The 19,196-nt window shown below is 38.1% G+C and overlaps 1 protein-coding gene across 1 annotated transcript; it reads right to left on the bottom strand.

Moving 5' to 3' along the window:
- Window positions 1-1,443: 1,443 nt before the first annotated feature.
- Window positions 1,444-17,209, bottom strand: LOC306874444 (myosin heavy chain, fast skeletal muscle-like). The gene is made up of 41 exons (XM_079424493.1): window positions 17,131-17,209; window positions 16,906-16,951; window positions 16,539-16,751; window positions 16,259-16,402; window positions 16,033-16,189; window positions 15,019-15,046; window positions 14,800-14,911; window positions 14,618-14,710; window positions 14,453-14,516; window positions 14,243-14,341; window positions 14,056-14,159; window positions 13,731-13,869; window positions 13,532-13,650; window positions 13,294-13,443; window positions 13,035-13,205; window positions 12,653-12,959; window positions 12,319-12,386; window positions 12,151-12,238; window positions 11,954-12,071; window positions 11,725-11,848; window positions 11,099-11,235; window positions 10,755-11,010; window positions 10,427-10,669; window positions 10,163-10,339; window positions 9,920-10,065; window positions 5,895-5,985; window positions 5,398-5,787; window positions 5,197-5,323; window positions 4,993-5,111; window positions 4,702-4,898; window positions 4,427-4,610; window positions 4,190-4,355; window positions 3,633-3,757; window positions 3,115-3,423; window positions 2,794-2,997; window positions 2,576-2,701; window positions 2,265-2,435; window positions 2,078-2,182; window positions 1,895-1,990; window positions 1,647-1,778; window positions 1,444-1,543 (listed from the first exon to the last, which is right to left on the bottom strand). Exons 3-41 carry the CDS (start codon window positions 16,737-16,739, stop codon window positions 1,526-1,528), a joined length of 5,805 nt encoding a protein of 1,934 aa, XP_079280619.1. The 5' UTR covers window positions 16,740-16,751; window positions 16,906-16,951; window positions 17,131-17,209; the 3' UTR covers window positions 1,444-1,525.
- Between the last annotated feature and the right edge of the window lie 1,987 nt (window positions 17,210-19,196).

Here is a 19,196-nt window from a genome sequence, read left to right as displayed (position 1 = left end):
GAAATGCTCTCCAACAGCAAATACAATGAGTTTGCTTCCTTCTTTTCTGAAAAGATCAATAATATCAGAAAGGAGATTGGCACATCTTCCAGTTATGCAGAGGTCACACCGATTCAACCGCAATTTCAAAAAGAAGTGACTATGTCTGTTTTTGAAGCAATTGATAGCAAAATTTTAGAAGAAATAGTTCAGCAGCTCAAATCATCAACCTGCTATATTGACTCACTTCCCACATCTTTTTTCAAAAGTGTGCTTAACTGTTTAGAAGCAGACCTCTTAGAAGTGGTGAACACCTCACTTCTTTCTGGGACTTTTCCAAACTCCCTTATAACTGCAGTTGTTAAGCCCCTTCTGAAATAGCGCAATCTTGATAACACAATGTTGAGCAACTATAGACCCATATCAAATCTTCCTTTCATAGGTAAGATTATTGAAAATGTAGTTTTTAATCAGCTGAACAACTGCTTAAACTCAAATGGATACCTGGACAATTTTCAATCTGGATTCTGAGTGCATCACAGCACAGAGACCGCGCTTATTATGATAATAAATGACTGAAAGCAAACTCTTGAGAGATTTGGATATGTTGTGAAAGCAATCCGACCCAATGGACTGACAAACCAAGGTGTATTATAATTCATGATGGGAAATGTTACATGAAAATCAGTTAGAGCATGATTGAAGGCTTATATACATTTTTAAAAGTGTGTGTAAGGACAACTGCAGATAAAAAACATAATAAACCAGCATGTCAGTCCATGTTGAATGTTGATGGATGCCTTCAAGAGTGGAATCCCAGAACATAAACATGTACGTTCTGACCAATGAGAGAACAAATTTACTCACATAATATACATACATTTTTCTATGCTTTGGAATGTTGCCTTTTGAAAGCAAACCTGAGCCAAGAAGAAAATGAAGCACTGTAACAATTGAAATCCCTGATTTGGGACAAAGCAAATGATCTACAGGTTCTACAAGTGCCTTAAATATTGCTTGTGCTCTTATTTTGAAGCTTTTTAGTTGTTTTGCTTTTTCTGATATTCTGATATTTCCTCTGTTGTCATTGTTTCATGTAATGCCATTTTTTACAGTGTATAAATATTCCTATTTTCTTTTGTCTCTTCTGAATTATTTTGTGTTCTGTGTTCTTATGTCCAGTGACCTTGTGGGTTATTCCAAGACATTTACATTTATGCACACAGCAGGTACTTTTATCCAAAGCGACATACAAGGACAAGTTCATATTTTTGTTATGAAGTTCATTCTGTTTCCTGTTTTTTTCCCCCTCCTCTTTGTTTTTGGGTTCTTTTTGTTACTTTTGCAATTTCAGTAAACTACATTTGTGTTCTTTACCACATCATGCCTCATGAGTTGTCTCTTAAAACAGCAATTGAGTATGTGATAAAGTTTGAAAGTGGAAAAAATAATGGAGAACAAAGTCCAAATGTGCCATTTTAATGGACAAAGAGAGAACTCAAGTCAGTCATATTATATGCTTGCTTGTAGGTGTAGTTTACTGTCTTCATTCTTCATCTTTAGTCTTGAAAATGCAAAATAATATAATTAGATTTTGTTAAAAATATTTTTTAAGATGTTATGCATAGAAAGTCACTTTTCTCTACATAATCATCATCTGTTGTTACCTTTCCAGCCTCACGGCTTTTGGCTCTCAGCTTGTTGACCTGGGACTCAGCGATGTCAGCGCGCTCCTGAGACTCCTCCAGCTCATGCTGCACCTTCCTGTACCTGGACAGATGAGTGTTGGCCTGCTCCTCCTGTTAGGATAACACAAGATATCCAACCCCTTTCAGAGCATTGCACTCATGACACTGAATGTAGTGAATAGAAAATGTCTAAACCTCACACTCGAGACATTTGACATTAGACTTACAGCTTCTTCAGCCTGGCGCTTGTAGGCCTTCACTTTCAGCTGCAGCTTGTCTACCAGATCCTGCAGTCGGCTCACATTCTTCTTGTCTTCCTCAGTCTTTGGGTGTAAATATTGTTAATTTATAATGACAATTTTTTAATTATAATGAAAAGTCTAAAATTTCCAAATTCTGTTTAGTTTTACCTGGTAGGTGAGCTCCTTCACTCTTCTTTCATATTTGCGCACTCCTTTCACAGCGTCTGCACCACGTCTTTGTTCACCTTCAACTTCAGCCTCCAACTCGCGCACCTTCAGTAGAGAGTCATGTTGTCATCTGTAAAATCTCTACCATAGCCAGTTCATCTAAGTCTGTATTTAGCTTGTTATTTACCCTGGACTCCAGTTTCTGGAGCTGTTTCTTTCCACCCTTCATGGCCAGACTCTCAGCCTCATCCAGACGGTGCTGCAGGTCTTTGACAGTCACCTCCAGGTTCTTCTTCATCCTCTCCAGGTGAGAACTGGTGTCCTGCTCCTTCTTCAACTCCTCAGCCATCATGGCAGCCTGAAAGATAAGCCAATGAAAATTAACTAATCAATATAGATAGAAATGCCTTCCATGAAGGGTCCCTTTGTTACCACATGTGGCTAAATGGTCAAATAACTGTTTGATTTAGAACAGAGCAACAGAATGTAAGTGCTCACATCAGTGATGGCCTTCTTGGCCTTCTCCTCTGCATTTCTGGCCTCCTGGACTGCATCATCCACCTCACCTTGAACCTGGACCAGATCAGCCTCCAGCTTCTTCTTGGTGTTAATAAGACTTGTATTCTGTGGGATTTAAGCAGGTCATTTAGTGCACATTTAACTAAAACTCTGTTATCATGTAACCTGAATTTGCTGCAAGTATAGTTTTTCAGTACTTGTGAGTGCAGCAGTCCCACACGCTCGCTGGCATCCACCAGCTCCTGCTCCGCCACTTTGCGGCCTCTCTCTGTTTGCTCCAGTGCAGCTCTCAGCTCCTCAATCTCTGCTTGCATCAGGTTATTCCTGCGCTCTACCATGGCCACCTGCTCCTTCATTTCCTCCTGTCCTCTGAGAGCTTCATCAAGGTGCAGTTGGGCATCCTGTGGCAATGTTCTTTCTTTGTTATTTGTTTGTCATGATTCATTTAATTCATATATCATATCCATATTATCAAATATTTTAGATGTGTTGATGTTCCTCCATCTACAGAAAGATACCTTGAGTTGGCCTTGGACGTTCCTGAGCTGTTTCTGGGCCTCAGCAGCCTGGCGGTTGGCATGACTCAGCTGAATCTCCATCTCATTCAGATCTCCCTCCATCTTCTTCTTGACTCTCAGGGCATCATTTCTGCTTCTAATCTCAGAGTCCAGAGTGCTCTGCATGGAATCGATCACTCTTTGACTGTTCCTCTTGATCTGTTCCATCTCTTCATCCTTCTCAGCAAGCTTCCTGTCAATCTCGCTCTTCACTTGGTTCAGCTCCAGCTGCACACGAAGAATCTTGGACTCTTCATGCTCCAGGGTGGCCTACAAGGACAAATGCAAAAACTTTCTTTTAAAATTTATTGTCAACACATACTGTAGCCTCTGTATTTCATGGCAGTACATTTACGAGAGATTAAGAAGGAAATAATTAGCAGAATTTTATCATTTAAGCTTTTGACGTACTCCATATTCAGTGTTTTAATATTATCCAAGTATTGGTATCATGTTAATACAGTAGAAAAAAATGGCACCTCGGCCTCTTCAAGTGCAGTCTGGATCTCTGATTTCTCAGACTCCACTGTCTTCTTGGCTTTCTCTAACTCATGAATACTCTTTCCAGTCTCTCCAAGCTGCTCAGTGAGGTCAGAAATCTCATCTAAAAGGGTTTAAAAAGCAGAAAAATTACTGTTACAGTTACATTACATTTTTACATTTATGCATTTAGCAGACGCTTTTATCCAAAGCGACTTACATTGCATTCAAGTTACAGTTTTTACATTTTATCAGCTCTTGCTTTCCCTGGGAATCGAACCCATGACCCTGACGTGGCTAGCGCCATGCTCTACTATTTGAGCTACAGGAAAGCCTACTGTTGTAATGCTTATGTTTTTTTTTGTTTTTTGGGGGGGGCAGTATAACTGCTCCCCGGGTGCCACAGCATTGGCTGCCCACTGCTCCGGGTGTGTGTGCACTTGGATGGGTTAAATGCAGAGTACAAATTCCGAGTATGGGTCACCATACTTGGCCACACATCACATCACTGTTTTTTCACTTTAATCATTGTTTTGCTAATAAAAGTGTAATTTACGTTGCAGATTCTTGTTCTCTCTCTTCAGCGTCTCAAGGTGGTCAAGAGCTTCTTCAAAGGAGTTCTTCATTTTGAAAAGCTCAGTGCTGAGAGAACGAACTTCTTTCTGAGCACCTTCTAGTTCAGCCTGACCTTCCTCATACTTCTGTTTCCACTCTGCTAGGACCTAAAGAAGAAATGTAGTCATTGTTAATTAGGTTCAAGATTTAGGTTTATAGGTGATCCATATTTTCTCACCTTGTCAAAATTTCTCTGCTTCTTGTCAAGGTTGGCAGCCAATGCATTTGCCCTCTCCACATCAATCATGAGGTCTTCTACTTCACCCTGCAGTCTCTGTTTGGTCTTTTCCAGAGAGGCACACTTGGAGTTCACTGCCTCAATAGATTCCTCGGCATCCTGCAGACGCTGGGCAAGCTTTTTTCTGTAGAAATTGGTATGAAATTATGAAATCTTAATAATATTTGTGATAGTAAATGTAGGGTGTCGAAGACATTGTTCTTTGCTGTATTTACTTGGATTCCTCAAGCTCCTCAGTGCGTTGGATGGCATCAGTCTCATATTTGGTTCTCCACTGAGCCACCTCACTGTTGGCCTTAGACATTCCACGCTGGAGTTCAGCTTTGGCCTCCTGCTCCTCCTCATACTGCTCTCTGAGCAAATCACAGTCATGGCGGGCAGACTGAACCGCATGGGCCAGAGCATTCTTGGCCTGTAAGGCAGCATATTTTGAGTTTTTTAACAGTCTACCATCTATAGAATGGTTTAGATAAAAAAAAAAAAAAAAAAAAAATGTGTAACTCTACCTTGACTTCTTCCTCAATATGTCTTTTGAGTTCCTCAATTTGCTGCGTATAAGCCTGTTTTCCTCTAGTTAGCTGTGAAACAAGAGCTTCTTTCTCTTCCAGTTGACGGCTAAATTCACCTTAGAAACAGGTTACAGATGTTACCATGACATATAACAACAGAAACTTTTTACTCAATTCTTGAGCTTTTTTTATCTGTCTTACCATTTTCAGTCTGTAGTCTTGCACGTTGTGCAATAATGTCATTCAGCTGACGACTATTTTCATCACTTTTGGCCTTGATTTCACTCAACTGGTCTTCCAGGGTGCGGCACATCTTCTCTAAATTAGCCTAAAGAAATCCAAAATTATATACATATGTTTGTAAAGATGCTTTTGTATTTAACTATCCTCTAGTGATATTACCTTTGCTTTAGCCACAGCCTCCATGTTGCTTGTCAAGTCATCAATCTCCATCTTGTATTCACTCTTCTCCTTCTCCAGCTTCTGCTTGACCCGCTGGAGGTTGTCGATCTGTTCTCCGAGTTCAGCCACACTGTCTGCCTGCTTCTTTCTGAGAGCTGCAGCTGTAGCTTCATGCTGCAAGGTAGACTCTTCCAGATCACGACGCAACTTCTGGAATTCAGCTTCACGCTTCTTATTCATCTCAATATGGGCAGCAGTGGCACCTCCAGCTTCCTCAAGCCTCTCGCTGATCTCTTCAAGTTCCCTGGAGAGATCAGCTCTCTGCTTCTCCACTTTAGCACGGGCAGCTCGCTCTGCCTCAATTTCCTCTTCCAGCTCTTCAATACGGGCCTAAATAAATAAAGAAAACGTATTTATGCAGTGATATTGATCATTCGGGTTTTCCCAGATATTCAACTACTTCAGTTTCACATAGAAATTATTAGGGTTAGAGTTACCTGAAGTTCTTTTATCTTCTTTTGAAGCTGTGCTCCCAAAGTCTGTTCATCCTCAATCTTGCTGAGAAACTGACTTATCTCAAAGTCCTTCCTGTTTTTAAAGTAGTGTTTTGTAAAATGTGCAAAATACAATTCAATTCAATTTATTTCTAAAGCACGTTTAAATTCCACCTTTGTTGGCCAAAGTGCTGTACAAAGCAAAAATAAAATACAGTAAGGATAAAAGCAAATAAACACACATTACAGAGAATTAAAAGCACAAGAAAAAATATGTGTTTTTAACCTAGATTTGAATTCGGCTAACGTGGAGGCAGTTCAGACAGATAATGGCAGGCTATTCCATAGCTTAGGACCAGCTACTAGGCTCTGTCGCCCCTGCGTTGCAGGCGAGATCGTGGTATTCGCAGAAGACGGCCATCTTGGGATCTAAGTGACCTAGCCGGGTTATAGATGGTGAGTAAGTCAGAGAGAGATACCTCGGAGCTAAGTTGTTAAGAGCTTTGTAGACAAATAACAGAATTTTGTAGTTGATTCGATATTGGACTGGTAGCCAATGCAATGTGCATAGAATTGGTGTGATATGGTCTCATTTGCGACTTCCTGTGAGTAGACGGGTAGTCGCATTTTGGACCATTTGAAGGCGAGAAATGGAAGAGAGGGGTAACCCAACAAGATAATCTAGCGATTATCGTCAATTTGATTTCACAGATACTATTTAAACTAAACTGAGCTAGACAATGACATCACTGAATTGAATAATGAAATGCCTTTAACTGAAAATTGAGTGTTTAATCTTATTATTATACATTACTGACACTCTATCCTCTAATTTGATACTGTTAAGTGCTTTGACACAATCTGTATTGTTAAAAGCGCTATATAAATACAGGTGACTTGACTTGACTTGACATACAAAGAATAGGCAGTACATAGATGTGGATCAAGATGCAAATCAATTTGAAAATATGGAGGATAATGTTAAATTATTTGATATTCAGGAAGTGGATCAATCTGTAATTATGATAATTATTAATGAATTAAATACTACATATTCTAAAGATATATATATAATCTTGACATTGTCTTTTTTTTTTTTTTTTTTTTTATAAAATCCGGGAATACAGATGACATGGTTAATTATAGACCAATTAGCCTTCTTCCAGTTCTGTCCAAAGTGCTGGAAAAGGTTGTATCAGAGCAATTTTTGCATCACTTGGAGAATAATGATCTTTTACACCCTTTACAATTTGGTTTTAGACATAATTATTCTACAGAAACAGGTACTTGCTTATTATTAGAAAATATTAAGCGGTCACTTGATAAAGGATGTAAAGTTGGTGCAGTCTTCCTGGATTTGAAAAAGGCATTTGATACCGTAAACCATAATATTTTGATTTCAAAAATGACAAAGTATAATATATCAAAGCAATCTTTGTTATGGTTTGATTCGTATTTAAAGGGTCGTGAACAAAGTGTTATCATTAATAATGTTAAGTCCTCATAATATCGATATAGGAATTCCTCAGGGAACAATTTTGGGTCCAATTCTTTTTAGTATTTATATTAATGATCTTCCAGAAATATGCCCTAATGCAAGTCTTCAAATGTATGCTGATGACACGGTCATCTATGTATCTGGTAGGAATTGTGTGGAAATTTAAGAAAAATTATCAAGAAATTTGGAGAAAGTGTCAGCTTGGCTTGATGCCTCTTTTTTAACCTTAAATACTAAGAAGACAAAGTCCATATGTTTCTCAATAACAAAATTATCGGTAACAGAGTCATTAAACATTAGAATTAAAGATGAGATTATAGAACAAGTATCAGAAGAAAAATATCTAGGTATGATTTTAGATTCTCAGTTCAATTTTAAAAGTCATGTTAAAAAGTTATGTAAAACAATTGGGGAAGTCGTGGCCTAATGGTTAGAGAATTGGACTCGTAATCGAAAGGTTACGGGTTCGAGTCCCCGGCCGGCAGGGATTGTAGGTGGGGGGAGTGAATGTCCAGCGCTCTCTCCACCCTCAATACCACGACTGAGGTGCCCTTGAGCAAGGCACCGAACCCCCAACTGCTCCCCGGGCGCCGCAGCATAAATGGCTGCCCACTGCTCCGGGTGTGTGTTCACGGTGTGTGTGTGTGTGTGTGTGTGTGTGTGTGTGTGTGTGCATTTGTTCACTACTCACTGCTGTGTGTGTGCACTTGGATGGGTTAAACGCAGAGCACCAATTTCGAGTATGGGTCACCATACTTGACAATACGTCACGACTTTACTTAAGGCAAATCTTGCCAGCTTTAGAATAATAAGAAATTGTCTAACATATGACCATGCTTTTTTGTTTTTGAATTCGATGATATTATCACATATGGTATATGGATTATCTATTTGGTCTCAGACAAATCAATGCATAACTAATCAGGTTGAATGCCTCTATAATAGAGCCTTGAAAGTTTTAGATAGAAAGCAAATAAGATACCATCACTGTCAGATCCTTAGTAAATTTAAGATTTTGAGCTTTGCTCACTTTGTCTTTTTTCATTATGTAAAGCTTGTGTTTAAATGTTTAAATGGACTTGCTCCTATGTCTTTATGTAATTTTTTTGTGAGATTACAGGGAAGCAGTAGATCCACTAGAGCGGCATCTAGTGGAAATTGTAGAGTTAAACATTGTAAAACATCATTTGCTCAGACTGCTCTCTCAGTGAAAGGTGTGACATTTTTTTAATTCGTTGCCTGATTATTTAAAATCTACTGTAAATTATAATTATTTTTAAAAAGCCACAAACTCTTGGTTGATACATCAACAAACCTGTAGTCATGTTTAGGGTATTAGTATTATAAATGTGTGTACTATTTGTTGTTTTTTCTTGTAATTGTAATTTGTAAAAGCCCTTCTAGGGACAAGTGTTGCGAATTAGCTTTGGCTATAAGCACTATGGTACGTGCATGGGATGACTGTTGTATCAGTTCCATCTCAGCATGTTTATTGTATCTGTCCCTAACAAATAAAATAAAATAAATAAATAAAATAACAGTAGTCGAGACGTGTGAAAATAAACCTGTGAATAGCAGTTTCAAAACCTTTCCAGTTTAAGAAAGGTTTGACTTTGGCCTACCGACGAATATGATAAAAACTGGTACTAACTATTGTATTAATTTGTTTGTCTAATTTGAGACTGTTATCAAGGTGGAAACCAAGATCCTTGACATCTGAGGTAAGATATGGAGTAAGTGTGTCAAGGTCAAAGGATTTTCCACCTGAGTGATCTTTTGGCCCAAATTGAATGATTTGGGTTTTATCGTCATTGAGTAACAAAGTTATTAGTGAGCCACACTTCGATTTCTTGCAAACAGGCTTCCAGTCTTTTAAACGCTGAGGTATCATTATGTTTTATGGGTATATAGAGTTGTGTATCATCTGCATAGCAGTGGTACAATACCCCAAATCTACTTATAATAGAACCCAGAGGTAGCATATACAGCAAAAATAACAATGGTGCTAAAATCAATCCCTGGGGTACACCGCAAGCAAGTCGTTCCATCGAGGATGAAAGAGCACATAACTTCTATTTGACAGGAAAGATTGAAACCATTTCAAAACTGTACCCAAAATGCCGAATGAATGTTCAAGCCGGGATAAAATAATCCTGTGGTCCACAAAGTCAAAAGCTGATCTCAAATCTAATAACATGAATGCCATAGTATCACCGGCGTCCGTGGTCAATAAGATATCATTAAAAACTTTCAAGAATGCAGACTCAGTGCTGTGCAGGGTTTTAAAGCCAGATTGAAAGATATCAGAAATAGAATTAATTAGAGATGGGTCTATAGTTTGCATAAATTGCTGTGTCAAGTGATTTATTTATTTTTAGAATCGGGGTCACAGTTACGAGTTTGAGGACAGTTTAAGTGGATATTTTGGACCTCAAAGCTACTGTAGGTGGCTGTGGGAGATAAGTGGCAGTGTATTTTAAAAATACTTTTTGTTAAATGTGTAATTGTGTAAAGACAGACATCTACTCACTTTTTGATCTTCTCGTCTGATTGCTGTTTGTCATTCTCCAGGTCCATTATGGACTCCTGGGCCAGTTTCAGATCACCCTCAAGCTTCCTCTTGGCTCTCTCAAGGTCCATACGGAGCTTCTTCTCTTGTTCCAGTGAGCCCTCAAGCTTTTGTTATAGAAACTGGAGCATTAATATCTGGTATAGAGCAAAACATTTTATTTCTTGTTGATTCATAGTCTTATTCTCATGCCAAACATCTTACATCGTCGACTTGCTGCTCAAGCTTTGTCTTCGCTTTAGTCAGAGTGTTGACTTTGTCTTCCTCTGCCTGAAGGTCATCAAGAGTCTGCTGGTGTGCCTCTTGTAGGGCTTTCTTCTCTTTAGTCAGCTTGGCAATACTCTCATCCTGAGAGGCCATCTCCTCCGTCAGGTTTTTCACCTAAATGGAAACATTGATTATTGGTTTCATTCTCAGAGGCCTAAATCACAATCTGCAATATGAATATGTAAAAAAAGAAATACTGACCTTATTTTCTGTTGCATGTTTCTCCTTTTCCACTTTTGCCAAGGTAAGCTCCAGGTCATCGATGTCCTTCTTCAACTCGGAGCATTCATCCTCCAGTTTCCTCTTCTTGGCAGTTAGTTCAGCATTGATTTCCTCCTCATCCTCCAGTCTCTCGTTTGTCTCTTTGAGTTTGCCCTCGAGCTGGATCTTGCTTTTGATGAGCCCTTCACATCTCTCCTCAGCATCAGAGAGGTTTTCAGAGTCCTGTTCATTGACATGGATGTAGTTAATGAATTATTTGTATAGCTGTAGGATCCATATAGAGATCAGTAAGAGCTGAAATACTCACAGATGTTACTTGCAGTAGAAGATCGTTTTTCTCCTGAATAAGTGACACCATTTTCTCCTCAAGCTCCTTCTTTTTAGCTAATGCCTTTGTTAAATCTTCTTTCATTTTCTCATAATTCTCCTTCATGGCTGCCATTTCTTTCTCAGTCTCTGCACTCTTCAGAAGAGGCTTGATCTTGAAGTACAACTTCATCCATGGCCAGTGTTTGACATTCATGAAAGAGCGGATGTTGTATTGGATGGAAAAAGTTGACTCCCTGTGTAAATTGTAATCAGTAAATCAGTCTTTATCATTCTGTGGTACTAAACAGTTGTGTTCCAAACATTATTGTAAGTTTATTGTACCTCCTTTCCATCATTTTGACAAACTCCTTCCTCATGACGTATCCACGGCACAATGCCTGAGTCATGGTAACCAGCGTTGCTAGTTTCTCATCTCTCATCTCCTCAAGAGTACCCAACAGACCAGCTTTGAAGAACACCTACAACAACATTCGGAATATATTAGTGGTATAGTGTCGAATAAGCCAATAAGTCCTTTTCAGCATAGATGATACACTATATGGCCCTAATAATAATTGAGTTTGGCTGTTCCAGTAATTCCAATGGGAAAAAAATCTATTATGTTCTATACTATATTATAGAATGACATTTGAGAGAATTCTGTCCTTTCTTTTTTGATGTAACAGTTTGGAGAGGCATGACAGTGTCCAGTACACAAAGTGGGGTCCATATATAATCTTTGGGGGTAATAACTTGTGGAAAAACTGGTGTGGTGTGGAATAACTTGACTGGCACAAAGCCTAGACTTGAACCCCTATTCAAAAGCTTCAAACCTTCCTTCAGACTGTTGCAGTACATTTGGAAGCACTGAATTCTCTACAATGTCATTGTGTTGTAGCAGAATAAAAAATGAGAAGGAAAGAGTTGAAATAGTTTTGTCCAAATGGTGTATTTGCTGAGTAGCTCACCTTGGTGTGTCCAAATTTGTATTGGGTGTGGTCAACATCAATAGAGCCCAAGAGTTTCTCTGAAGCCTTTTTGTTGTCAATGAACTGTCCCTCAGGGATGATGCTAGCATTTAATACTTTGTATCTAGAGGACATTTAGGGAAGAGTCATATTCTTGTGAAACATGTAAGGAAGTGAAGTTTAGGTGATGCATCTCTCTAAGTAAGAAGTTGCAAAAAGATCTCTTTACCTCTGCTTGAAGTCACCGTAGTGGATTCTGCTGGGGAAACCCTTCCTGCAGATTCTGATACCCTCCAGCACACCATTACACCTGAGCTGGTGGATAACCAGGAAGTTCTCCATTAGACCTGCAATGCAAATGTTCTTAAGGTTTCAGACATTTTTTCAAAACTGTGATGCATTTGAGTCTTCAAGGATCAAGATTACCTGGAGTCTTGGACTCATTAGGAATCAAGCAGCGCACAAAGTGAGGGTGAGTGCTCCTTAGGTTACTCATCAGCTTAGCCAAGTTCTCCTGTGGAAACGTTTGTAATTAATCTAATCTGTAATGTTGAAAAATTTCACAAACTTTATTAAGAGAGAGAATCTGTTTACCCTAAAAAGTGCAGACACCGTCTGGAAGGAACCACCCTTCTTCTTGCCTCCTTTCTTTCCACCTCCCTCTGTTTCATATCAATGACAGAAGTTTTTTTTTTTTTAATCTTGTGTTGCTTTCCATTAACCCCTTCAAAAATTCTCTATTTACATCTTGTTAAATCTAATTGTCATCTTGCATAGATATACTTCATATTTTGAAACTCTAAAATCTGTGATCATATAGTTTGTTGCATTCTGGTGATCTTGTTCTTTTTTGTCTTTTTTTTGTATAAGCAGGTGTCTTGTACATAATGAAAACACAAAGGAATTGAGGAAATGCAGATGTTTGTACCTTCTGCACCTGCAACACTGGCATACAGGAGGGCCAGCACTTTGAGTGATGACTTTTGGTAAAGTTGCACAACAGAGTCGTTCAGTGGATCCTTGTTCTTTTCCAACCATCCAGTAATGTTGTAGTCCACAGTACCAGCGTAGTGCACCAGAGAGAAGTGGGCTTCTGGCTTACCTTTGACAGGCTTGGGCTTCTGGAAAGCTGCACATTTGCCCAGATGCTGATCATGCAACTTGTTTTTAAAGCTTGTGTCTGTAGCCTTGGGGAACATGCACTCCTCTTCAAGGATGGAGAAGATGCCCATTGGCTGTTGAAGAAATATTCACACTCAAGTACAGGCACAGTGAGAATAGTTATTTTAATTTACTGAATATCCTCTTACTTTCTCAATGAGCTCAATGCAGGCAGCCAAGTCCATACCAAAGTCAATGAACTCCCATTCAATGCCTTCTTTCTTGTACTCCTCTTGCTCCAGAACAAACATGTGATGGTTGAAGAACTGTTGCAGTTTCTCATTTGTGAAGTTGATGCAAAGCTGCTCCAAGCTGTTGTACTGATAATTCAACAGAAGCAATTATTGCCTGTTATATTACTGACTGTATGTCTTGATTCTTTCAGAGTCATTAATGACTAATTCTCACATCAAAGATCTCAAATCCAGCAATGTCCAGCACACCGATGTAGAACTGTCTAGGCTGCGTTGTGTTCAACATCTCATTGATACGGACGACCATCCACAAGAACATTTTCTCATAGACAGACTTGCAGAGAGCCGAGACTGCATTGTTTACCTGAGAAATTCAAAGGTCTCTCATGATGACTATGTCTGAGACATTTCTCACTGTATCCATAAGTTATATGTGTTGATAAAGTCATCACCTGTGGTACTGTCTGGCCTTTGGTCACCATCTCATTCCCGACCTTCACTCTGGGGTAACACAGAGCTTTCAGCATGTCAGCAGAGTTAAGGCCCATGAGGTAGGCGATTTTATCAGCCGCTAAGGAAGCAGAGTTTTATGCATTATTGATGCTAATTAAGTGAATGTTTATAAGTTAATATGTGCTAAACTTTTATCACCCTCATTGCCATCAGGTTCGGCCTGCTCCTCTCTCTGCTTCTGTTTGAACTTCATGCTCCCATGATGCATCACAGAACCTGTCAGTTTGTAGATGCTGATTTTCTCATCAGCAGTGAAGCCCAGAATGTCAATGGCAGTCTGTTTTTACACCGACCAAATAAATCACATTGTTTATTGGAGTCAAAAAAGAAGGGTATTTTATACTGTGTCATGCAGTATTCAGTTCAAGCTGGTGTTTTTCTGATGTTTGTTTGCTCAGATATATTACATAGAATCTAAAAATTCTAAAAACTTCTACTAATAATAATGCAGTTGTCCACATACATCTGTGGCAATGAACTCCTCCACATCATTGATGCTCTTGACAGTGATTTCACCCTGGCTGATCATTGGATAGTCATAAGGGTTGGTGGTGATGAGCAGGGCCTCTATAAAGAGTTGATGTGCAGCATGTTAACAGTGCTTTCAAACAAAGAAATAACTGAAGCACACAATCCTGTAGATTTCTCACCGAGCAGCTCTGGCTTGTGTCCAGTCATGAGCTGGTAGAAGATGTGGTAACTCCTCTCAGCTGACAGCTGGAATGTCACTCTTGACTTTTCCAGCAGATCTTTGCAAGAAAAAGAAAAAAAAAAAAAGAGGAAAAAAGACGTGTTCAGTTGATTAACCCACGTCTTAAGCCTCAAAATAAAATGTTTGGCTTAAAACAGTGTTGACTCACAAGTTTCAATATCTGCTTTGGCCAGTTTACCAGTGGTCCCAAAGTGAATCCTGATGAATTTACCCTAGATTGAAATCATTGATAAAGGCTCAACTGTTTGCCTGCTTTGAAATTGTGATTGAAATGTTATGATGTTATTAATGATGGTCAATAGGTGTAACTTACAAAACGAGAGGAGTTATCGTTCCTTATAGTCTTGGCATTACCATAAGCCTCCAGCAGAGGGTTGGCTGCAATGATCTGGTCCTCCAGTGATCCCTAGATGTAATTGTAGGACAGTGGGTAGTCATGAGGTGAATTACAAACACTGTCATTAATAACATTGTCTAGAATAGGCTTTCTCTAACCTGCATTTTTCCAGGGACAGGCTCTGTCTTCTTTGGACCAGACATCGCAACAGTTGCAAAGTACTGAATGACACGTTTTGTGTTCACAGTCTTTCCTGCACCAGATTCTCCACTGGAGATTGATACAAGATCATCATTTAGTCATAAATCTTTTATTGATTTACAATTATAATTGAAAAGCTTCAGGTTGTGTCAGCAGAAGAATATTTATTTACTCACGTAATCAGGACAGACTGATTCTCACGATCTGAAATGAAATCGTAAAATGTTAACAGGATTTCTAAAATTCGTAGCACTCTATATTAACTTGAAGCTATAAAGTGTTTGTGAAGTTTTTGTTATTTTTTTTTGGCATTGGTATTGTTACGGGGCTGACGAGACGTGAGACGTGCGGATCCATGTGCAAAGCTTTATTGTAACTCATGGTCAAGACAGGCAGGGTCAATCAACAGCAGACAGGTATGGCAAGGGCAAGACACCGCAATCCGTGAAGCAAGCGTGGGTCGACGATTAGCGTACAATATCCAGAGGGCAAGGCAGAGAGAATAAACCAGGAAACCAGGCAGGAATCAGAACAGGAAAACTATGACCGGAAAACGCTTCGTAGAGTAGACAGGCTAAACAATACTCGGCCGTGAGCAAGAGCAAGTCCCAGGCTTAAATAGTGAGTGATGGTGATAGTGAAATGATAATCAGGTGTGGGCGAGATAGTGAACAGCTGTGCATGTCGTCAGTGCAATGGGTTGTGGGAAATGGAGTCCAATGTGTTGTGAGTGAAAAAGTCAATGTGGTGAACGGGTGACCTCTAGTGGCGGTTGACCGGGAGAGCATGGACCAGATTCGTGACAGGTATTAGATTAATAGGCTATATCCTAAACTTAACATTTCATTTATTTATTCATATAAGTGCATATAGAAGAATGTAATTTTTTATACAATAATGCAAAATAATGGTTTTATTTGATTTAGCACTTACTAAATAAACATTGATTTGAACTGTACCACTCATTTTCCTCAGTTTAAAAACCTCATTTAGATATCCTTTACTAAGTAGCTGTTAACTAAGGATAAAAAACATCAGTCCTCTTTCATTTATACATACTATGAACTCTGTCAAAACAGCAATTTATAGACAATAAATTCTACACTATTACTTCACACATGTTATTATAAAGTGCATTTTTTAATTCTCTTTTTAACTGTTATTTGTTGAGATTACTGGAATCCACTTACCAGTGAGCATGAACTGGTAGGCGTTGTCAGAGATGCAGAAGATGTGAGGTGGGGCTTCAATCCTCTTTTTGCCTCTGTATCCAGCCACAACAACTGCGTCGTACACTGGGAGCCACTTGTATGGATTGACAGTAGCGCAGAACAAGCCAGAGTAGGTCTGAAACAGAGATCATCCAGTTTTACAATGTTGCTGCTCTATTTCAGGAATAAATTATGGTTTACTTACATAGATCATCCATGCTGCGTAACGCTCTTTGAGGTTATACAACACAGAAGGCTCATTGAGGTGGGTCATCATGGCCATGTCCTCCATTTTGTCAAACTTGGGAGGATTCATGGGGAAGATGTCATCTTCTTTTACTGTGACAGTCTGTAATAAACATTGTTTAGACTTTTTGTACACACATTTCTACACTATTTAAGTGAAAAACTTTAACCTCTGAACTCAAGCACAGTAACATATGAAATAGTTTTTTTGTTTTATTTGTTTACTCTATGATACTTACTTTCCCACAGTGAGTTTTGACGGTAGCTTTGCCACTCTCTCTGCTAACGAGAGTACTTTTCAGGTACATCTCAGCTGCATCTGTCACGAAGAAGGCTGTTTTGGCATCAAAAGGGGTGGTCTGAGCCTCGAGTCTCTCTCTTTCTGGCTTCCGGAGGTAAATGGCCGCCGGGCCAAAACACTCCATTTCACTATCTCCCATAATGGCACTTCTCTGTAGAGCAGAACTGACATCACCATACTGATAGACTTAGATTCACTTTTTGATTGTCATTGTCTAACTTTTAACTCAAACTCTCCTAATACATTCCAAACAGTGAAACCTCCAAACAGATCATATTGTCACCATCTGGTGGCAAGTTATCTACCTTGTGTTATGCTCAGATATAAATTGCAGCTGTCAAGTTCAGGATTCTGGAAAAAAAAATGTAAATGACTAGTCTCACACACAGACACACACACACACATATACACTGTAGATCGATAGATAGATAGATAGATAGATAGATAGATAGATAGATAGATAGATAGATAGATAGATAGATAGATAGATAGATAGATAGATAGATAGATAGATAGATGGTTTAACTCACCCACCTTCCACCTTCGATGGGCCACTGTGCTGCAATAAGAGGCTGCCACTTATATAGTGTCTTTACTGAACACTCAGCTAAACTGTCCAACTGGATTTGGTCATGTTATTCTACTTGGTTTATGATGATGTATCTACGTCCTTGTGGAAAATAGCAACATGTTGTCCTTCATTTGTTTTTTTGGTTTGCTGGAGCATGTGATATTTTAATTATTTTCATGGTTTACATCAACTGAACACTCTTTTTATACTTATATTCATGATGTTGATATGTTTTAATTTTAAAGCAATAACACATTAATTATAGACATTTGGATAATACACTTATATGGTATAAAAGTTTGACAGTCTGTGCTTTTTTCACGTTGTGTTTCTTCTTTTTAATGTAAGCTTTTTGTGTGTTTTTGTTAGTTTAAAATGTTTAATTTGATGTCACTGAGGTCTTATTTCAATGTTGCATCTTATTTCAATCTTGGCAAAGAGGAGGAACTTGGTTCAGATGTGAAGAAGCAGTCTGCTGCTACTGCTATTTAATTTTAGAGGTGACAGCAAGACTGACACAATGTGATGACTAAAAGTTTTTACTTTTGATAAAAGGTAATATACAACTTATGTTTTGACCAACTATTTATTACAAAACAATTGATATTGCTAAAGCATATGATGTCATTTACCATTCTTACATTTTGTTTCATCAGATTAATTCCTGTGTTCGGCAAGTTCTAATATTTGTTTTTGGACATTTAGCATCCATATTATTTCCTCTTCAATTGCAAATACAGTCAAGTAACAGTGTTTGCATATAATGGCAACTTCTGGACACATTTAAATTCTTTTATCAGAATCACAAAGAGCTTACTGGACGTCATATCGGTAACACTTTATAATATCGTTCAGTTGTAAGTCATTTATAAGTGATTAGTTAACGATGAACTAATCATTTGCAAAACATTCAAAAGCGATTAATAAGTGATATGCTAATAATTTGTGTATGTTTTGTTAATTCATTTACAAGTCATTTACAAGTAAGTAGTTAATGATGAACTAATCATTAACAAAACATGACTATGCGTTCATAGATGATTAATAAGTGATATGTTAATATTTTTATCTATGTTTTGTAGATTAATTTATAAATCATTTACAAGTGATTAGATAATGATGAACTAATCATTTACAAAACATGAGTATACATTCACAAATGATTAAGTAGTATGCTAACGATTTACAAATCTGTCATACATTATCTTTAAAAAATAGCATCATGAAATAATTAGTTCAGTATTAACTAATAATTTATAAATGACTTTCAACTGAACGTTATTATAAAGTGTTACCGTAATATCTAGTTTGATGACAGGAATGTGAGCAAACAAAAAACAACAAAAAAAAAAAACCTTCCTATTTAGCAATTTGAGAAATTTGGCAAGCAGGGCATTAAAACCTAGATGAATTACCAGAGATGGACTGTAACAGTCCTTCCAAATTAAAAAAATAATATCTCTGGCTGATTTTTATTGGGCAATTAAACCTCAGTGGTCACTGCACATACGAATCTTATTTCATGGTGATATAATGACTCTCAAAGTTATAAACAGCATGTTCATATATGGACAAATCATAAATATAGCACAGTGAGAGCTCATGTTTGTATTATGAAGTTTAGGTTACTCATCCAGGCAACGGTGAAGGCTCATCTGACCTATCATGGCATTCACACCCATCATGTACCTTTGAAATAAATGAATAAAAAAAGTAATAAACAATGTTTATGTCTTGCTCTGGAGTCTAGACTATATAGATTTATGTTTATATGTTAACATTTATTAGCTGCTGCAGTATACTATTGTTGTAGATTGTTACCAGCTTTTAACTGACTTAAGAGTCACAAGCCTAAGCATTTTGCTTTATTTAAATATAAATTTACAGACAACAGTCAATATGTGGTGTAGTACTTATTCATCTTTGGGCCAAATGATTCTGAGCATAGTGAGTTACATTTCCATATGCATTTCTACATGAATGCGGTATGGTTTGTAATCATACCACATCTGTTTTAAGTGCATG

This window comes from Barbus barbus (assembly GCF_936440315.1).
Source record: "Barbus barbus genome assembly, chromosome: 9".
Taxonomy (NCBI): Eukaryota; Metazoa; Chordata; class Actinopteri; order Cypriniformes; family Cyprinidae; genus Barbus; species Barbus barbus.
This window is presented reverse-complemented; position numbering and strand designations above follow the sequence as displayed.